We start from the raw sequence: 19,924 nt of genomic DNA on the forward strand, positions 1-19,924 counted from the left end.
GGTGGCCTGTCTGGTCTCACCATACAGTGTATATGTATGTATGTATGGGCATACCCCGCATTAACGTACGCAATGGGTCCAGAGCATGTATGTAAAACGAAAATGTACTTAAAGTGAAGCACTACCTTTTTTCCACTTATTGATGCATGTGCTGTACTGCAATCATCATAGACGTGCATAACTGATGTAAATAACGCATGTGTAACAGGCTCTATAGTCTCCCCGCTTGTGCACAGCTTCTGAACAGGTAGGTAGCTGGTATTACTGTTCAGGATGTGCTGACAGGCGCATGCGTGAGCTGCCGTTTGCCTATTGGGCGATATGTCCTTAATGGCGAGTGTACTTAAAGTGAGTGTCCTTAAACCGGGGTATGCCTCTAAGTATGTATGTATGTATGTATGTATGTACGTACGCCTGTATACACATACACACAGGGCAATCAATAGCTTCACCAGGGCCCAAGACAAGAGTTTCCACTGGGGCCCCACTTTCATCGGCCTTGCAAGGCCCTCCTCTCTCACCCCCCTCCATGTATTTCTCTCCCCCCTCTATCACTCAATGCCCCCCTTCTCTCATTCAATCCCCCACTGGCCACACACACATACAAGATTCACCAACCCCACACACACAATTAAACCCAGCCCCTATACACACACACACACACACACCTTGGTTGTGTTGAAGGCCTTCCTTGCCACGTTGGTCCTGCGTGGAATTTGGGTCCGACTTTCGAGCAGGCCCAACTTCCGGCGCGGACCGATGGGAGAGGAAGCAGCAGCAATCAGAGAACCAGCAGCCGGGCACAGAACTTGGGCCCTTCCCAAATTCCAGCGCCGACCGGACCCCCTGTAGCCGCAGTGCCCAGGACAGCCCTCCCCACCCATCCCCCTGTCAGCAGCCCTGCACACGACTCTGAAAAAAGAGGACCACTGTAGCTAAACCTCAGCAAATGGAAAACCGTGACATCATAGTGACACGAGATTGCAGCTTCCAACTTGGTGATCCCACATCTATTTTTGTTTTTTCCCCAGCAAGTACTGACAAATAAGTAAAAAAGATATATCTTGGCAATCAGAGCTTCTTGGATTCGCAGTTCATATAAGGTGGGCACAAAATGTACTTAGACATTAATAACATACTGTATCTTCTTCACTATATATTTTGGACAGTTATTTGTCTGTTCGCTGTGCATTTGGACACCTCTTAAGATATCGTAACCACATTTTGCATGATGGTTCCTGAGATCAAGGAGCAGGTTTTTGTCTATATTTGGATACAATTCACTGATGACATCACTGATGACGTGATCCCACCACACAACCCTCAAGCTGCCACTTAATGTCGGTCACTCCAATTTGCAACAAAAATCAAACAGGAGCAGCCAAAGTTCTTCAAGAGGGCGAGATCATTGTTTGGGGCGAGAGTACAATGTCCCACACACATGCATTAGAGGCCCTCGATGGAACACTTCAGAGGCAATGAAAGGATTATGGGTGGAGCTGTTGCGGCTCTAGCAGTGGATTCCGCATTAAGAAACTAAAACAATTTAAATGATCTGTTTATATCTCTCGGTATTTTTTAGCTTCTTAGAATTGCTGGGCAGAGCCGGGTTACTTCCAGCTAATAGTATGTGTATGTGATGCAGAAACGTACTCTAGCAGACGCGTGTGATCAATCTCATGGCAGGGGGGTAGGCGACAGCAGCTGAACGTGATTACTTTTCTTCCAGAGTTATCATCGCCTGTTAAATAAAACAGTGTTATTTAGAACCAATAATCCGGACAGCAGATAAGTACAGGTGCTAATTCCCATAAGCATGCCATCTACTTTTCAGTAGACATTGACCAGGAGTCATAAAGCCCCCATGAGAGTCGCTCCGTCCGATTTGGCGGCATTGATGTCAGCAGCAGCTGCGGGCAGATTGGGCGTGATGTCCCACATCGGTTTCATGACTCCCGGTCATTATCTGAAGCAGTTTCTGTTACAGTGATATACCATCTAATTCAGTAGTGGCGCAACTCCAGTCCTCTTGGGCCACCAACATGTCAGGTTTTCAGGATATCCCTGCTTCAGCACAGGTGGCTCAGTCATTATCCTGTGCTGAAGCAGGGATATCCTGAAAACTTGAACTGTTGGTAGCCTGTGAGGATTGGAGTTGGCCACTCCTGATCTAATTGATAACTCAGCATCTATTATGTACCAGTGTTATAATAACAGATAACAGCATGTGATATGCAACAGTATTATACTGTAACTAATAACCAAGGATGGGCATGTTCGCAGGTTCAAAATCCCGACTTCATCTTTTTTCCCCCTTTACTTTTAAGTCACAAAATAAGTAATGTAATAAATCGATTAATTCTCTAAGAGGTAGAGGCAGCCGTGTGGAAATAAAATATGCAGAAGAATTTCCACATTTTAGACAGTAAAGAGGAGTTGCTGCAAATAGCATAGAAAAAACAGTCAAATGCTAACGCAACAAAAAAAACATTTCTACCAATTAAGTACAGTAGGTTAGACAGCTGGTTCAACACATCCAGCAATGAAGAGGTTAAGAAAATCAAACACCGTTTGTTCTGATTAATACAGTTCTTAACTACAGGTCGCTAGACTTTGATCGAATCTGTTCTAAAAAAAAAATCTAATTAGCTTCAAAAACCCATTACCAGCCGGGAACGCTTGTTTGGATTATATTTTTCTCAGAGGCCACTAATCCAGCAGGATACATTAGAACCATCCAGGGGAGGACCAGCTTCCAGAAACAGACCGAACAGAAACCGGTAAGGAATTTAAAGCAGCTGCACGGATATAGTGAATCCCCGCCAGAAATAAAGTAGTATTTCAGATAAGCCAGAAAATTACCTTTACCTTAACTCTGTCACATGATTGAGGAGATAAATATACTCTATGTAAATACAAGAAAACTTGGTAACGGGCACTCCAATTATGTATCCCAAGCTCATTTTCTCATGTGACAGAACTGGAGGTCGCCACACTCATCATCCTACAACCTGCCCCTTTCATCCTATTCCTTCACATCTCCTCCGCTCCCCCTCTCACACACTAAGCCCCACCCTAAGCGCTCCCACCCATCTTCTTTAAAACATGCACTCAACACGCCCATTCTAAAGAATTAATGTCTCTCTCTCTCTCTCAACAGTTTGACTGGTTTCCATCCTCTACATTCCACTGAGACAGCACTAACAAAAGTGGCCAATGACCTACTCACATCTAAATCTAAGGGTCACGCCTCCCTTTGAATTGTCCTGGATCTCTCCGCTGCCTTAATCAATGTTGAACACCCCCTTTTCCTGCACTCTCTGCTCCATTGGCCTCCATGAAGCAGCTTCTCTTAGCTCATGTCCTACCTATCCAACTGCTCCTGCAGTGTTTCCTTCTCTGGTGTCTCCTCTTCACCCACTCTTTCTGTTGGGGTCCCATAAGCTTCTGACTTTGTTCCTCTGCTCTTCTCACTCTACAACGCCTCTCTTTGTGAACTAACACTGAGGAGGTCCCCGTGTCCACTCGGAGACTGACAGAGGTTGGTATTATTTACCTGTTTGTTGTTTTTTTTCTGCCTATCTTATTTTAACCTATAGGGCTCTTTGCGCTCTGTTTTGTTTCATTGATGCACACTGGATAGGAACCTGTGTTCTGTGACCAGCATTCCCTATTAGAACTTAGTATTGTATTTTCACCATTGTGCTTTGTTAATTAGTGTGTTCTTTCCCTTACCACTTGGTGAACTAATACAATATTTTGCCTTTCAGTATTATCTGTATGCCGACACCCAACTTTACCTCTCCTCTACCCCTCTCTCCTGTCCATGTCATGAACTGTCTCTCTGCAATCTTCTCCTGGATGTCCAACCATTACCTAATATGTCCAAGACAGGACTAATACTCTTTCCCCCTTCCATTGTAACTCCTACACCCAAACTCTCCCTCACTGTCAAGAACACTACAGTCTCATCAACACATCAAACCAACTGTCTACAAGTCCTCTTTGATTGATTTCTCCTTCATTCCTCATATTCAGTCCCTCACAAAGTCCTGTCATCTCCATTCCCCAAATATCACCAGCAGACGCCCTTTTCGCACTCATGGGGCAACTAAAATCCTACTTCACTCACTCATCATGTCTCGCCTTGCCTACGGCAACCTTCTCCTAGTTGACATTCCCCTTGATGAAGCCGAACTGTAGATGAAATGTGTTGAGTAGATCCAGGCGAACAAGCCTGTGGTGGAGGAGCTGAGAGCAGAGCGTTGCCAACCCGTCGGAGTTCACCTCATTGAGGTAGCACGCTACCGGAAGTGACGTGTAGACACCATGAAGGACACTGAGATCAATGCGTGAGGCGGCGGCGGTGAGATCATATGCTACTTAGTCTTGATTCATCTCCTTGTTCACCAATGCCGTTTTGTATCATTTAGAGTGTGAATTTGCACTCTTGAGATATTGCTACATAAATACCTTTTATCCCACATTGATCCGCACTACCGCCATTCCTTTTCTCATTCATGTCAAGATATCTAATATCCAGTGGGAACTACTACTCAAAGATTTCAGTGCTGTGATGGATTTATTCTTGTTAGGTTATTATACCATGTGAGTGTGCACTTCATATTGGGTTACCCACTATACCTTGTTTGAGAAGCAATATTGCACTATTAGTGTCTTTTAACTCTTCCTTTTTGGTACCTGCGCTCCCCAAGTTTCATGAAGATTTCTACACCTGAAAGAATTTGGGAACAAATTCTAAACAAAGTGTTTTGAGCTGCATGTTTTATATTGGCATTTGATCACCCAATTTATTCACAATATCACATTTGCTGATTGGATTTATCATTGTACTGTATACAGGCATACCCCGCATTAATGTACGCAATGGGACCGGAGCATGTATGTAAAGCGAAAATGTACTTAAAGTGAAGCACTACCTTTTCCCACTTATCGATGCATGTACTGTACTGCAATCGTTATATACGTGCATAACTGATGTAAATAGCGCATTTGTAACAGGCTCTATAGTCTCCCCGGTTGCGCACAGCTTTGGTACAGGTAGGGAGCTGGTATTGCTGTTCAGGACGTGATGACAGGCGCATGCGTGAGCTGCCGTTTGCCTATTGGGCGCTATGTACTTACTCGCGAGTGTACTTAAAGTGAGTGTACTTAAAGCGGGGTATGCCTGTATATACACATTAGAGCGCATATATCAGTAGTCATCAGTGTTATATTTTTTCACAATTTAGGAGCAGCGTGCACTTTTTTTGTTTCTTGCATTCCCCTTGCCCGCCTATCATAACGCCAATCCAGCCAAAATACTGCTGCCAGACTCATCTACCTCACTCACCGCTCCACTTCTGCTGCTCCACTTCACAAATCCCTACACTGGCTTCCAATATCCTCTAGAATCAAATTAAAAACCCCAGCTCTGACTTACAAAGCTCTCAATGACGCTGCCCCAGCCCCCTTTAAATCTCAGCCCTTGTCCCCAAATATATCCATATATGCCCCCTACGTACTGCCCACGACATCCACCTCTCCTGCAGCCTTACCTCCTCTCACTCCCGCCTACAAGACTTCTCCCCGTTCTGCCCCCTCTCTCTGGACTTCAATGCCACGCAGCATCAGACATTTAAAAGCCCTCTGAACGTTCACCATTTCAAGAAAGCTGGACCAATCTCCATGCTATGTATCTCCCCCCAATATTCCCAACCTCAAACCTAAATGAGATCACTCGTCATGCTGGACCATTCCCCAACCTGAGGTATACTCTGTCCCACAATGAGCAGCCACTTCATCTTTTGTTTCAACATTGTCCCTCATTCCCTCTAGACTGTAAGCTCTCAGGAGCAGCGCCCTCATTACCTTTGTGGAGCAGCACCCTCATTACCTTGTGGAGCAGCGCCCTCATTACCTTTGTGGAGCAGCGCCCTCATTACCTTTGTGGAGCAGCGCCCTCATTACCTTTGTGGAGCAGCGCCCTCATTACCTTTGTGGAGCAGCGCCCTCATTACCTTTGTGGAGCAGCGCCCTCATTACCTTTGTGGAGCAGCGCCCTCATTACCTTTGTGGAGCAGCGCCCTCATTACCTTTGTGGAGCAGCGCCCTCATTACCTTTGTGGAGCAGCGCCCTCATTACCTTTGTGGAGCAGCGCCCTCATTCCCTTTGTGGAGCAGCGCCCTCCTTCCCTTTGTGGAGCAGCGCCCTCCTTCCCTTTGTGGAGCAGCGCCCTCATTCCCTTTGTGGAGCAGCGCCCTCATTCCCTTTGTGGAGCAGCGCCCTCATTCCCTTTGTGGAGCAGCGCCCTCATTCCCTTTGTGGAGCAGCGCCCTCATTCCCTTTGTGGAGCAGCGCCCTCATTCCCTTTGTGGAGCAGCGCCCTCATTACCTTTGTGGAGCAGCGGCCTCATTCCCTTTGTGGAGCAGCGCCCTCATTCCCTTTGTGGAGCAGCGCCCTCATTCCCTTTGTGGAGCAGCGCCCTCATTCCCTTTGTGGAGCAGCGCCCTCATTACCTTTGTGGAGCAGCGCCCTCATTCCCTTTGTGGAGCAGCGCCCTCATTCCCTTTGTGGAGCAGCGCCCTCATTACCTTTGTGGAGCAGCGCCCTCATTACCTTTGTGGAGCAGCGCCCTCATTACCTTTGTGGAGCAGCGCCCTCATTACCTTTGTGGAGCAGCGCCCTCATTACCTTTGTGGAGCAGCGCCCTCATTACCTTTGTATCGGTTTGTGCATGTGTGTCCATGTTTGTATAAAACTCTGTTTTATGTAATGATCAAATCTCTGCACCCCCTTTCTGTCACGCTCACAATATGTTGGCAGTTTTGAAACAAACAATAATAATATATATCTCAAAGTTCAGGTAGTAAATACGTGTGTGTGTGTGTGTGTGTGTGTGTGTCAAAAGGCCAGTGAATCCATCCACCAATACACACACACGCACTAACTTGAATCTGTCATGATATATAAATGTGAACGGGAAAGTTGGACCCTGGAAGCGAAAATACGTTATAATGCAATGAAATCGCTTTCCGCACAGAAGCTCGATTTTCTGTTGATGGCGCACTGACTTACCAGCTACATGTATGATGCCGTGCCGTGCAATATCATAATATGGGTGACTCATGTCAGCATCAGCAACGTCGCTGGCTCCTGCATCAGACGCCCTGTTGTGACCCAGTTGTGTCTGCTCCTCCTCATCCTTCTGAAGTTCTAGAGCAATTGTGGAAATAAGAGAGAGGCTGCAACTGTTGGTGCAACGGATTCCCTTGCATCCCAATCCCAGGCCATCTTTTCTAGGTGCTCGGATTACTTGCATTATTAATAAAAACATAACTCGGCTCCATTCCTCTGTCCTGGAATCACTCGTGGGTTTATTTATCAACACCTACTGGGGCAAAAACAGCACCACGGAGGAGAAAAAAACAATACACACCATTTTCATATGAACCTGTTGCTGATTTTGCACCTGCTGTAGAACCAGAAGACTTAAATGATGATTGTAGGCGTCATTTATGGTCTTGAACAGAAACTACCTTCATCACCCCGGCTAGATCTTCCCAATGACAGACCAAATCTCATATACATAGTGGGGATGAGCAATGCCAAACTAGGGATACAAGCAAAGAGAGCATCTATTCCCACAAGACCGGATTACGATAATACTGTACAGTAGAGTCTCGGTTATCCGACCTAAACGGGACCGATACGTGTCGTATAACCGAAAATTAAGGATAATACGGAAAGTATTATCCGACATCTGCACCCTCTCCCTCCCTTCTCACTTACCAGGCGGTGGTGGCAGCAGTCAGTGGAGCAGGATAGCAGAGGCGTTACATGGCGGGCGGTGGCAGCAGAAACAGCAATAGCAGGAGAAGAGCATTAGCACCATGTGAGCAGCACAGGAGAACAGCCGGGGTGGTGCACTTTACCGACGTCCGGTGTCCACCGCTGCAACAGCGCAGCTCCTCCACGGCTGTTCTCCTGTGCTTCTCCTGCTACTGCTGTTTCTGCCGCCCGCCGTGTAACGCCTCTGCTGTCCTGCTCCGCTGATATGGTGGTCCTCAGTCCTCCTCTTCTGCCGCCGCCTGTAAGCCTGGTAAGTGAGAAGGGGGCAGATGTCGGATAAAAACGGAGAGGCGCTTAACCGAAAGTCGGATAAAGGAGACTATTGTATCTGATTCTGGGGTCTCCCAGTAGATGACCCTCTGGTTTTACCTCTGGTAAACTCCTATACTGCCGCACAGCCAGTCATAGCGGTGTTGTCTCCAACCCAGTAATGATGAGGATCGTGCAATAGAAGACCCCACGAGATAGAAGATTTATGCCATTACAGGTGTACCGGATATATAAAGAATAGAGACTCGCACATAAATCGAAAAAGGGAAAAGAATGAGTCACAGATTCTTTTTTGAGTCTCTTGAAATATTATTTCACATCAAAATAGAAAACTACTGGGGGATTTCACTAGGAAGTATGTGATCAGGATAAGAAACGAATAGTAAAAGCAAAATCTGCAAAAACACCGATGTATTCCGAGACTACAGCATTAGAGCAATAATATACAGTATGTACCGATTTCTGCTAATTGTTCAAAGTCGACAGCATGCATGCTTTGCATGGCGAGCGGCGTGCTAGTCTTGTTCAGCAGTACTCGGGGTCTGGAGAACGGGGTGTTCCTGGTCCTGGAAATAAGAGAATATATAGTTACTCACAGGGGACCATTTATGACAAATAATTTTTCAGCAGCTGGGAGTCGATGACATTTTATTTAATTAGTATTTGCTTCGACATTAAATAAAAATAATCACGTGGGAGCACATTCACATGTATCAGACAGGTCTGCGAACCTGCCTTTCCCCGTTATCTCTTAGCATACAGAGCTTCCACTGCAGCTAGGGATTCTGGGTAATGAAATGCAAATGAGCACACTGTCACCTTTTTCTTCTTACCCATTTTAGCATTGACCCCTATAAGCGTACGCCTGCCGCATTACACAGCTTTTTCAGCACAGCCTGGGTTAAAGAAGTGCAGAGCCAGTAACCCTACTCACAGACAGCCGTTTCGACTTTCTGGGTCTCATCAGTGCGAGGCTGGTTACACTGGCTTTGCAATGTGAAGCTGGGATAGGTTTCAACCACATACAAGTTACGGTGGGTCAAAAAGTGACAAAAAGCCTTCACTGCACGGTGTACAGCAAATAGAAATACCCCGTGTGAGGGCATTCCCATGTCTCATACAGGTCTGCAACCCTGCCCTTCCCCATTATCTCTTAGCATACAGAGCTACCACTGCAACAATAAGAAACAGGTTCTTCAGGTTTTTCACCTCAAAACAGCCACTTCCTCTTAATTTGTTTTCAAGTCTACACTATGTCGGAGTTCTGTTGAAGTTATCCCTGCATATGAATGGATAAGTATAATACTTACATGTTTCGGTAGACAATATAGCATTTCATATCTGCATGTTAACCAGATGCATTAGGCTAGGTCCCCAGTACAGGCTGCAGTGCGCGCTATGGCAAGAACCGCCCCTCACTGGGGCCGGGGCCACTAGCTGCCGTGGCGCACAATTTGCCACCGCGATGCACGACCAGATTTTCTGAAGACAAGAAAATTGTCTTCAGAACTGGCGACTGAGTGCTGGCCATGCCCCCCCCCGGCATTTCAGCCAAATGAGGGCGAACCAGCGGGTGACGTCATGGTCGCGCCCTCGCCAGCCCCCCTCCCCCGTCGCAATCTCCTGCAGCTCAGCCACAGACCAAAGTGATTAGCTGAGTGAGGGCGGTAGCATGTGTGAGTGAGGGCGGTAGCATGTGTGAGCGAGGACGGTAGCATGTGTGAGTGAGGACGGTAGTATGTGTGAGTGAGGACGGTAGTATGTGTGAGTGAGGACGGTAGTATGGGTGAGTGAGGCTGCTACATTCACATTTCAACAACGCGTTCCCAGCAATGAGCGGGTTAGAATGCTGCTCTTATGCCGTTTGTTGGCATAGGATCACTCTCTGGAGCATTTTCCAACATGCATAGTCATCATAAATTCATATAATTCAATGATTCTCTTCCCTTCCGAATCCCCCACTTTCATTGATGTCAGACCCCAGGTAAGCTCTTGTTAAAATGCTGTTGCTCTTTCCCTGAATTATAAGTATGAATATGCTTGGTGCAGTGCTTTTTGAGCTGCTGGGCTGGGCTTTGTGTTGTGCCTGACGTCATGGCCACGCCGCCCGTCCATTTTGTCCATGCCCCCCACCTCCCATCGCTCCCTACAGACTGCAGTTTTAAGCTGTGTGCCGCCAGAACGCCAGGCACACCTGCAGCAGCCAAAATGGGGGCCGTAGCCTTAGATGGTCTATAATATAATCCTTGTCATCTCTTTTGTAGGAACCTCCTCTCCCAGTGTCAATTATAGTATTATTCTCTGTCTTCTTGGAAAGTAATCTCTATGTCATCATTATGAAGATAGTGAAGACAGGTGGACAATGAGTGGTTTATGTGTAGCTACCTACGGTATATTGGCCACTAATGGGTTATGTTAGTAACTTTGGGCATTGCCTCTCACTGTAGCTAGTGAAGAGAGTGGTTTAGGTCCCAGTGTATAAAAGTCAAGTCCCTTGTAGAGTTTCTGTTCTGCCAATTTCTAAGATCCAGGGAGATGAACCAGGCAAAGCAGCACTCAGGGAAGTACCCACGAGGTAGTCACGGGTAAGTTGGCCAGATGACTAGCCTTAAAAAGGTGGACAGGACAATAGGGGACCAGTAAATCACAGGATCCTAAGGGATATAAGTCACTGTTATCTACACCTACAGAAGGCTCACCCTAGTCTAAGTTCTGGTGGAAGACTCCTCTTGGAAGCCCTCTTATCTCCTAAAACCACCCACAGATGGTAGCCCGGAAACAATCGTGCTGGGCGAAGTTTATGGTTTGCTTTGAGACTGTTTAATGTGAAATTTCCGGGTCTAACTCTCACTGATGGAGTCTCTGCAATAAAGAACTTTATTTAAGTCCTTGGTGGCCTTTCATTTGCCTCCACTCACACACTCTGCTGACCAGCATCCCCGCCGTTATCATCATCATCCTCATCATCATCAGAGCCAACTTCTGGACCAGCCAGCCAATCCCCCCTGCTGGTCTCCTCGGTTCCAGAAATGTTCCCCTAACTGGATATGCTACATTTGGAAGGCAACAAAACCTTCCACTTTAACCCCCCGTCCCTCCCTTTAATAATGGGGCCCCTCTGACATCGAATGGTTCAAGGGAGAAGAAATCATTTGAATCATCACTACGCGTATATACACCGTGTCCCTACATATTAGTTTCATTATTTGTCCCGAAGTGAATGTTACAACAGCAATATTTATAACCAGTTAGCAAAACCAGGGAAAGCATGAATTAAATGTGAGCATGCTGTGAAGACCAGATCCAAATGACCCCCCAAAGTGATTTTGTTTTTTAACCTTTCTTCGGACCTGATCGATGGTCTCTGCCCTTCCCCCCCCCCTCGCCCGACTCCCTGCCTCCCCACTGCCCCCCTCGCCCATCCCCCCTCGCCCATCACCCCCCCCCATCCCCACTCGCCCATCCCCCCCCATCCCCATCCCCCCTCGCCCATCCCCCCCCCCCATCACCCATCCCCCCCACCTCACCCATCTCCCCTCGCCCATGCCCCCCCCCACATCCTCGCCACCCCCCCCCCCCCCACCTCCCCGGCAAGTAAAAAAAATGAAAAATAAAAATATCGGCCAGGGGGGGGAGGCCGCTTTAAATTCTGCATTGGCAACAAAAAGGTGTTAATAAAAGAGTCTGGGCCACACTGAATACATCACCGTAGAGAACAGTGCAGACCCAATTGGTAAAGTTCAAAGCTTTTATTTTCACTGCCGTTAGGAGTTCCTCTAAAATCATGTTTCTATGACAACTCTTCTTCTATTTACTGTAACAGCGTCCGCACATCGCCAATTACAGCCGCGTTTTCAATGCAACAGAACAGAAGCGTTGCTGAGGCTTTTTTCACCTCCTATTTTAACTCACCGCAGAAGAGTACGGACTGCAAATAATTACACTGGAATGATAATAAAGGCACCGACTGGCTAATCTATTTTCTGTTTAACGTGCAAACTGTACAAAGTATTAATGAGAGGTTGAATTATGTGCTGCTGAATTAACACCCGGGCAGATATTCACCCTCTGGGGAATAAGCTCTTTGAACTTTACACTTGTGTAGACATTTTGTTAAGACGGTTAGAGTTTTAATTAAATTAACCTGACAAGCTGCTGGACAAAGGGTGCCTGTATTATGCCCATAGTTTTTAATTACAGTATAATACCCACCAGGGAGTTATCCGAGTGGAATATATTGTACTTCCAGCTAACAAAAGGGAGAAAAGAAAAAATACAGATATTTGTAAAGTGGTAGGAATGCAAATGTGTCATTTCCGATATTCCGAACGTTGTCCACATAATTGAACAGTACCAATTACTGTATGTCTTTAGTGCTAAATAATAATAATAATAATAATAATACGAACAAAAGTATAATGAATATAATCTGTCACCGCTTCACAATTCGCCGTCCGGCGCTCCTAGTCCCGCGACCGCCCGGCTCTCCCAGTCCCTCCCAGCGCTCCCAGTAATGGGACTTGGAGCATCGGGCGGTAAATTGTACAGCGGCGACCTGCCCGGCGGTGAGTTGTAGTGGTGGCGGACCGCTGGCGGCACTTTTGCAGCAGCCAATTGGCTGTGACCACGGTCTCATTCAGCTGGAAAGCACAATCTCATTTATCTTGACAAAAAGGTGCTCCTGCACCGAAACGCTGATGGAATAAATGTACAGTGTAAGGCAGGGGTTGGCAACTCCAGTCCTCAAGGGCCACCAACAGGTCAGGTTTTCAGGATATCCCTGCTTCAGCACAGGTGGCTCATGGCTCAATCAGTGGCTCAGTCGAAGAGATATATCTATATTTTCTATCCCCCTATTATTCTAGGGAGAAGTGGGGAGGAAGAGGGTACCCTTTTAAGAATTTGTTCCCCTAGACCAGGGGTCTCAAGCTCAGTCCTCAAGGGCCACCAACAGGCCAGGTGTTATGAATATCCCTGCTTCAGCATAGGTGGCTCAGTGTTTGACTGAGCCACCTGTGCTGAAGCAGGGATATTCATAAAAGCTGGCCTGATGGTGGCCCTTATGGACTGAGATTGAGACCCCTGTCCTAGACCAACTATTTTTTAATTAGCAGCATTGATCTAAAAGTTATTTTTGAAATCACCAATGCCGGGAGTGAGCGTGAGTGGCAGAGATTGTTTGCAAACAGTACCACTGCTCTCAGTGTTTTATATTCGTCTGTGTGCATTTGTACAGAACAGTAAAGATTAGATTTGATTTCTAAATAACTTTTGGGATTGAGCGCATCTAAGGCAGGAATGCGCAAACTTTTGGTGCTGCGCCTGCCTGCCTGCTCTCCCTCAGTGCTTGCGCCCCCCCTTACCTTTGTGCTGGCGTCAAATGATGCCGTTGCGTCATGTGACATCACGTCACGTGACCCAGTAGCGTCATTTGACACCACCATGGAATCCAGCTGAATCAAGGCAAGTGAGCTACAGAGGCCTCGTGCGGCCCCCCGGCATTTTATTTAAATGCCATGGGGAAGAGCGTGGGGCTTCTGTAACCGCCGCACCCCCCCTACAAAAAAAAAAATCGCCCCCAGTTTGCACACCCCTGTTCTAAGGAACAGTATTTAACTTTTTTGATACACTCATGTGACCTGCACATTGATATTTAATCCTTTGCTTTTTGGAGGGTGGAATATGGTTCTTTTGTGAATTTTATTCGCGAGGAGAAAAAAACGCCATATTTCACCTGGTTTGTGAATTTATGGGACAATTTCAGACCTCTCTCTACGTAATGGTAAATGTCACTCTTGGAATGCATGAACGGTGAATGAATCTAAGTGCCGGCTCTGCTTGTGCACGTCACTTTGTCTACCTGTGCCTTAGGCATCAACAAACCGTAAAACTTCCGGTCTGACGAGGAGTAAAACGGTCATCTATTCGGACACCTGGTTTATCAGCAAAGCAATAAAGGACCGGACAGTACGGGGGTGGGACACACTCCTGGTAGAGATTATTATTGATATGACAGATACATGAAAGATTTTGGTGCCACCAGCAGGAGATAAAGGACATTGTGCTTTCCAGCGGCATGAGACCGTGGTCACAGCCAATTGGCTTCTGCCAAAAGTGCCGCCAGCGGTCCGCCACCACTACAACTCACCGCTGGGCAGCTCGCCGCTGTACAATTTGCCGCCCGGCACTCCTAGTCCCACGACCGCTGGCGGCGCTGTGGCCACAGTCGAAAGATCTGGCACAAACAGTCTTCAGCTTCCTTACTCCGTTGCGCATGCGCAGACGGCGAGACGCTGGGCCAGGATACAGGGGAAACAAACTCCTCACTACGGTGGCTTGGAGTAACCAAAAAACGTCAGACGCGTTTCGCTAATGCTTCCTCAGTGACGTCACGGGCTCTGATTATCCACACTGCAGCCTTATACACCTCGAAACACAGACAGGAAGAACCTGCCAGCAGGGACCAGCCAAGACAAAACACCCCAACCCAGAGAGGGACACGTTGTGGAGTCTGGTGGCATCTCCTTCCTATGCCCAAATATATCGGTCGCTTGTAAGTTTTAAATCTCATCCACCCACTGTTCAATTAAACTGTATTGCACTATTTTTTTCTCCCTTTTATTTTTTGTCAAGGAAGATATCAGGAGGCATTTCCTCACCTACAACCCACCCAATCACATACAGAGGAGGAGACATCTGCTCAAGATACTAGAGATTTGATGTGAGTGTGTCTCCACCCAAAAAGTGTGATTCCATTATCTATCCTCCCTCTTCTCCCCCCCCACCCCCCTCCCCTCTCCCTATCTTAATGAAGAAGTGTGTATAATTTTTTGTGCTGTTTTCCTTACTGTGGCCCTCCCCTTTTTCTCCACAGGTACATTGGCTGCTAAAGCTCACGGGCCTGTGAAAACGTACATGGGAGGTAGCGGCGGAAAGTTCTCTAGTAACATCGCTCAGATCTGTCACCGACTTACAGCATCACTAGAGGGAAAAGTTGAGACGCACAAAAAAGGTCTTTCATGGCAGCAAGCAGAAAAAACAATCACCACACTTAATATTATATTTAATCACACAGGTGACGACCTTCAATATTGCAGTGTGTCAGATGACAGATTGTCCTCTGCAGGCCACAAATTCATAACGTTCTGAAAAATGAGCCCATCACCTGCCATTTTTTTTTTTTAAATCCTAATGCTTTTGGGAGACCTGAGAGTCTCATTATCTTATTATACGGAGAGGCATCTATCCAGAGGGACTTGTTTTGCTTCCACTGTGGAATGTGTGGAAAACTAAGTCTATATTGAGAGATTGGAATAGCAGGTACTGTATGAGCTTGACGGCTCAGCTAAGACTTTGTTAGTATCTCAGGGGTTGAGGTACCTATACAAAGTTAGCTGTGCATGATCGCCTAGATTTTGTAACCTGCCGCTGATGGTTTAAGAAAATTGACAAAGCAATAATTTGCAAAGCTACAGGCCAACTTAAAACAAAAAAAGCCACCCTTGCTGAAGCAGGGAGCCTCTAATTGAGCCACCTGTGCTGAAGCAGGGAGTTTCTGATTGAGCCACCTCTGCTGAAGCTGGGGTATCCTAAAAAAAACAACCTGTTGGGGGGGGGGGGGGTCTTGAGGACTGGGGTTGAGCACCCCTGGGTTAGTGGATACATACTATTGTGTCTGTATATCCCATTAGTGCTAGGCATAAAAACCATCTATCATTATTTTGGTCTGTAAAGAACATAATTATTATTGGGCTAAATCTAACTTGCAGAAAATTCCAAATACGGGCATTTTTTTCTTATGAAATTCATGCACCGATTTGTCTGCACGGGTCTTCTCCACCATTTTTCTCCTCTCCCCGAGGTCAAAATAATGATAAGAAACTAAAATGTCATTTAAATAAATGCTTGCACTTCATCTTAAAATGACCTATTCACTCTGTGCACCATAAAGGATTAAATGCCATCGACAAACAGCTGCTGAATGTGGGAGCAAAAGGTTGTTGTGAATTGTTCTTGAACCAAGGTATTTCCTTTACAAGCCTTGAAGTGGCATTTAATTGCCTAAACTGAATTAAAAAGCAGCAAACCATGTGAAATCTTATGTTGTTGTTTAAAATAAATAAATAAATCAGGTCTGTAGTATTCGAACAGGGGGTGCGTAAACATCCTGAGCTGCACCCCCCGCCTGCTCTACGCCACGTTGCCATGGAGATGCGGGGACTGAAGCCGGGTAAGTGAGCCGCGCCCCCCCCCCTCCAAAAGTCTCGTACCCCCCAGTATTAGATAATACTTACAACATTTCTTTTTTTTAATGCAATTTTAAATGAGTTTTAAAGCATCCTTTGATTCCTATAGCAGATTTTGGCTCCCCAGCAGTGCAAGAAATTTGCAACATTTTCCCGTTTGTAATAAGTTGTTGCCAGTATTCCCAGTAGTTTGAGCTGCAAACTGTAATGTTACCTTCGTAATATAAGAATACATTGTAGCTGCTGTGTTACACTGACTTAAGGATTGATTGGAACTAAATGGCAGCCATTATGTTAGGCACACAATCATGATGATTTTTACAGATTTACAGGCGCACCAAACGATTGTAAAAACAAAAAACAAAACTGTGCGCTACTACCTAACTACCTATAAAGTTTAAATGTATAAATATATACAGTGCAGTGACTATACCATCAATTTAGTGATAAAAAATTTATAAAAAATTAAACCACAACTCCCACAGGGAGATAATTATACTTTAAATAATAAGTGCCACATAACCGTGTTGGGGATAATGGCGTCTGCAGCTGTAAACGCAGGGGTGGCTCAGCACCCCACACACACTAAGAGAATGGAAACAAAAGAAAACTGCTGAACCTGGCTGCATGAAGGGAAATCCCCTTGGGAGTGAAAGACTGACGTCCTGCCCCAGAATCAACTGAGCTGCATCAGCAGAGGGAAGCAAGCACCCGATTCTACAGTTAACAGCTGCCGAGTGGTAAACAGTGTGATACACACTACATGCCTTTTACCAACTTTTTTCATGTACGCAGATATATTACCCCCTTTTTAATTCTATAATATATTGTTGAATTTGCTTCACTATTTGGCGTTGTGCGCTGTTTTCTTTTGTTTCCATGCACCAAACGATTGCCATCTTAAGTAAGAATGTAGGATGATACATTGTAAAGCGTGTGACATATACAAATAAGAGGGGGGGGAAAGGGGGCGGGGGGAAAAGGGCGGGGGGGAAAGTAGTGTTACTGCGTTAAATGTCTGGATTTGTATTTTAATCTATCGTTTCAATGTAAAGAAGTTATTTACCCGCAATGCAGAAAATGGGTTCAACAGGCACCAGTCACCCACATTTCACCACTCCCACAAGCCGCGCCGATGAAATGACCGAACATTTAGGAGATCACGCCTTTTAAAGAAACAATCCAACCTGCTCAAGACTTTTTTATTATAATAAAAATATTTTTAAATACTTAGCTAAACCAGAGGTGCTCAACACCAGTCCTCACGGCCCCTCCCCCCACCCAACAGGTCAGGTTGTAAGGATATCCCTGCTTCAGCACAGGTGGCTCAGAGACAAAGACTGAGCCTCTGATTGAGCCACCTGTGCTGAAGTAGGGACTGATTGAGTCACCTGTGCTGAAGCTGGGATATACTTACAACCTGATATTTTGGGAGGGTCTTGAGGATTGGAGTTGAGCACCATTGACCTAAACTAAAAGGGGGGTGGGGAGCTGCCCCGTTTAGGGAACTCCCAGTCCCCGCAGCCTCCAACCCCCCCAGACACAACATGGCCGCTGGTTCAGTTGCCGCTCTCGGGAGATGATGCTGCGGCTGCCTATTGGCGACCATGGCTGCCATGTTTGTAGGGTTGTTTAGAAGAAAACATTCAAAGTCTCGCCTCTCGTGAACCTGGAGGTCCCTGCCCCCTCAGGACGTAGAAGCTTTGAAGCGAGGAGAGATTGCGTTCTCCGCTGAACGCAAATCTTTCAAGTAGAGCGCCAGAGGACGCCCTTCTCTTCCCTTCGCATCCTCAGTGACTCAGCGATCACATGATCGCCCTGAGGAGCAGTCACGGAATTGCGACGGGCCGAAGGGAAATACTGCATCCACCTGACCTAGGACACAAGTGGATAGTGGCGTGTTCCACTGGTGTAATGTAGCGGATTAACATTTAGATATTATATATGTGTATTATTTTTGAAACGTTATTGCTTGCACTCCTTGCAGAGCGTCGTGTGACAAACCCATTCCTCACCCAGTCCCAGCGCAAGGGGGCAGAAATTAATTATTATTATTATTATTATTATTATTAACACAAACTTCCTGATCACATATAATACTATGCGGTTGCTCCGTTACCCGTGTCCAATAAATGACATGTCCCCTCCTGTAGCAAACGTAATAAAGACCACATAACAGGCAAACCACTGCGCATTTCCCCATATTTAATACTAGTAACACACACGCGCGCACACGCACGCACGCACGCACACATTAAACAAAAGGATTTGCACACTGTAGTGCCATAATGACCCCATCCTGATGAAGGGCACAGTGGGTACCAATACGTAGGCTGGTATTTCTGAACCTTGATTACTTACTGCTGTATACGGACTGTGAAATGACTCACGACAAGGGACATTTACCTGGACTCTGGTTGACCCAGGTACCTGAAAATGAGACCTTCACAGGCAGGAGCACCGTACATTACTCATTAGCAGCAGATAATTGATTGCATTTTATAGCCGATTTATGCACATTCATAATCCCAGGTCATTGCAAAAATGCTGCCACATATTTGTCCTTAGACTAAGCTTTTCATTTAGATATGAAGCACTTTTCACTTGGATTTACAGTACACTATTCGGGTTATTCATTAAACTGCGATAGTGCCCATCGGGGCACCATCGCACAGATACTCCCATTGATTTCAATGGCAGTATATTGAATAGCAGCCTATTTATAATCCCTCCAGTTGCACCGATTTATATTGTGTAGTGCAGAGTACAATATCAGCCATGAATATTTAATAACAGTAACACAATAGTGGGAGTGAATAAAGGAGCGACGGAAAAGCAGCACAAGCAGAGAAATAAGAAGAAGAATGGCAGACAGGAGTTTAAAAGGAGCAGAACAGGTGGAAAGCAGGGGGTCTCCGGAGCCGAACTGCGCTCCGGGGACACCCTGACGTACTTACTGTACCTCCATAGTCTGTGCCGGTAACCGCTCCGGAGGTTTAAAGGTTCTGGTCACATGGGCCAATAGGATGCCGCAAGAGATGACGTCATGGCTTCCTATTGGTCCGTGTGACCCGGGAACATTTGCGTCGCCATCATACTCCCCGCACACAGCCCGTCCGCAGCTGCTACCGACATCCCCTACGGAGGTAAGCATCTCGGGAAACTGGGGGTCCCTGAACTGAAATTAAACACAGTTTAGCTCCAGAGACCCCATGCATCAATCCTATTTAAACAAAATAAAAAAAAGAAGTTGGCAGGATTGCAGATTTAAGAAGGTGTACATGCACCGGAACCATACTGTGTTGCTAGAGAATGCTGTTGTGTTGCTGAATCCATCTGTTTTATGTATAAAGATACCTTGGGCATAGAAACAGAAGAGGTAAATATTTACAGATACACACATCTATGGAAATGTAGCACTGCACACGCACTGGAACGCCCTCTTGTGACAGAACCCCTGCAAATAGAGGAGACACTTAAAACACATTGACACGGAGAGGCAGGAGAAATATCCTCCACATTGTACTAGCAATCCCTAACGCAGCGGTCCCACCT

At 46.2% G+C, this 19,924-nt stretch overlaps 1 protein-coding gene across 1 annotated transcript in view; it reads right to left on the minus strand.

Moving 5' to 3' along the window:
- ARHGAP8 (Rho GTPase activating protein 8) overlaps positions 1 to 19,924 on the minus strand; it is a 78,422-nt gene that overhangs the window by 51,728 nt on the left and 6,770 nt on the right. Inside the window, exons 2-4 of the mRNA XM_075602765.1 lie at positions 8,580 to 8,689; positions 7,080 to 7,217; positions 1,654 to 1,741 (exon numbers count right to left, since the gene is read on the minus strand). Of these exons, the coding sequence (XP_075458880.1) occupies positions 1,654 to 1,741; positions 7,080 to 7,217; positions 8,580 to 8,625 (272 nt within the window). The 5' untranslated portion in view covers positions 8,626 to 8,689. The remainder of the gene's footprint in view (positions 1 to 1,653; positions 1,742 to 7,079; positions 7,218 to 8,579; positions 8,690 to 19,924) is intronic.

This window comes from Ascaphus truei, chromosome 5 (assembly GCF_040206685.1).
Source record: "Ascaphus truei isolate aAscTru1 chromosome 5, aAscTru1.hap1, whole genome shotgun sequence".
Taxonomy (NCBI): domain Eukaryota; kingdom Metazoa; phylum Chordata; class Amphibia; order Anura; family Ascaphidae; genus Ascaphus; species Ascaphus truei.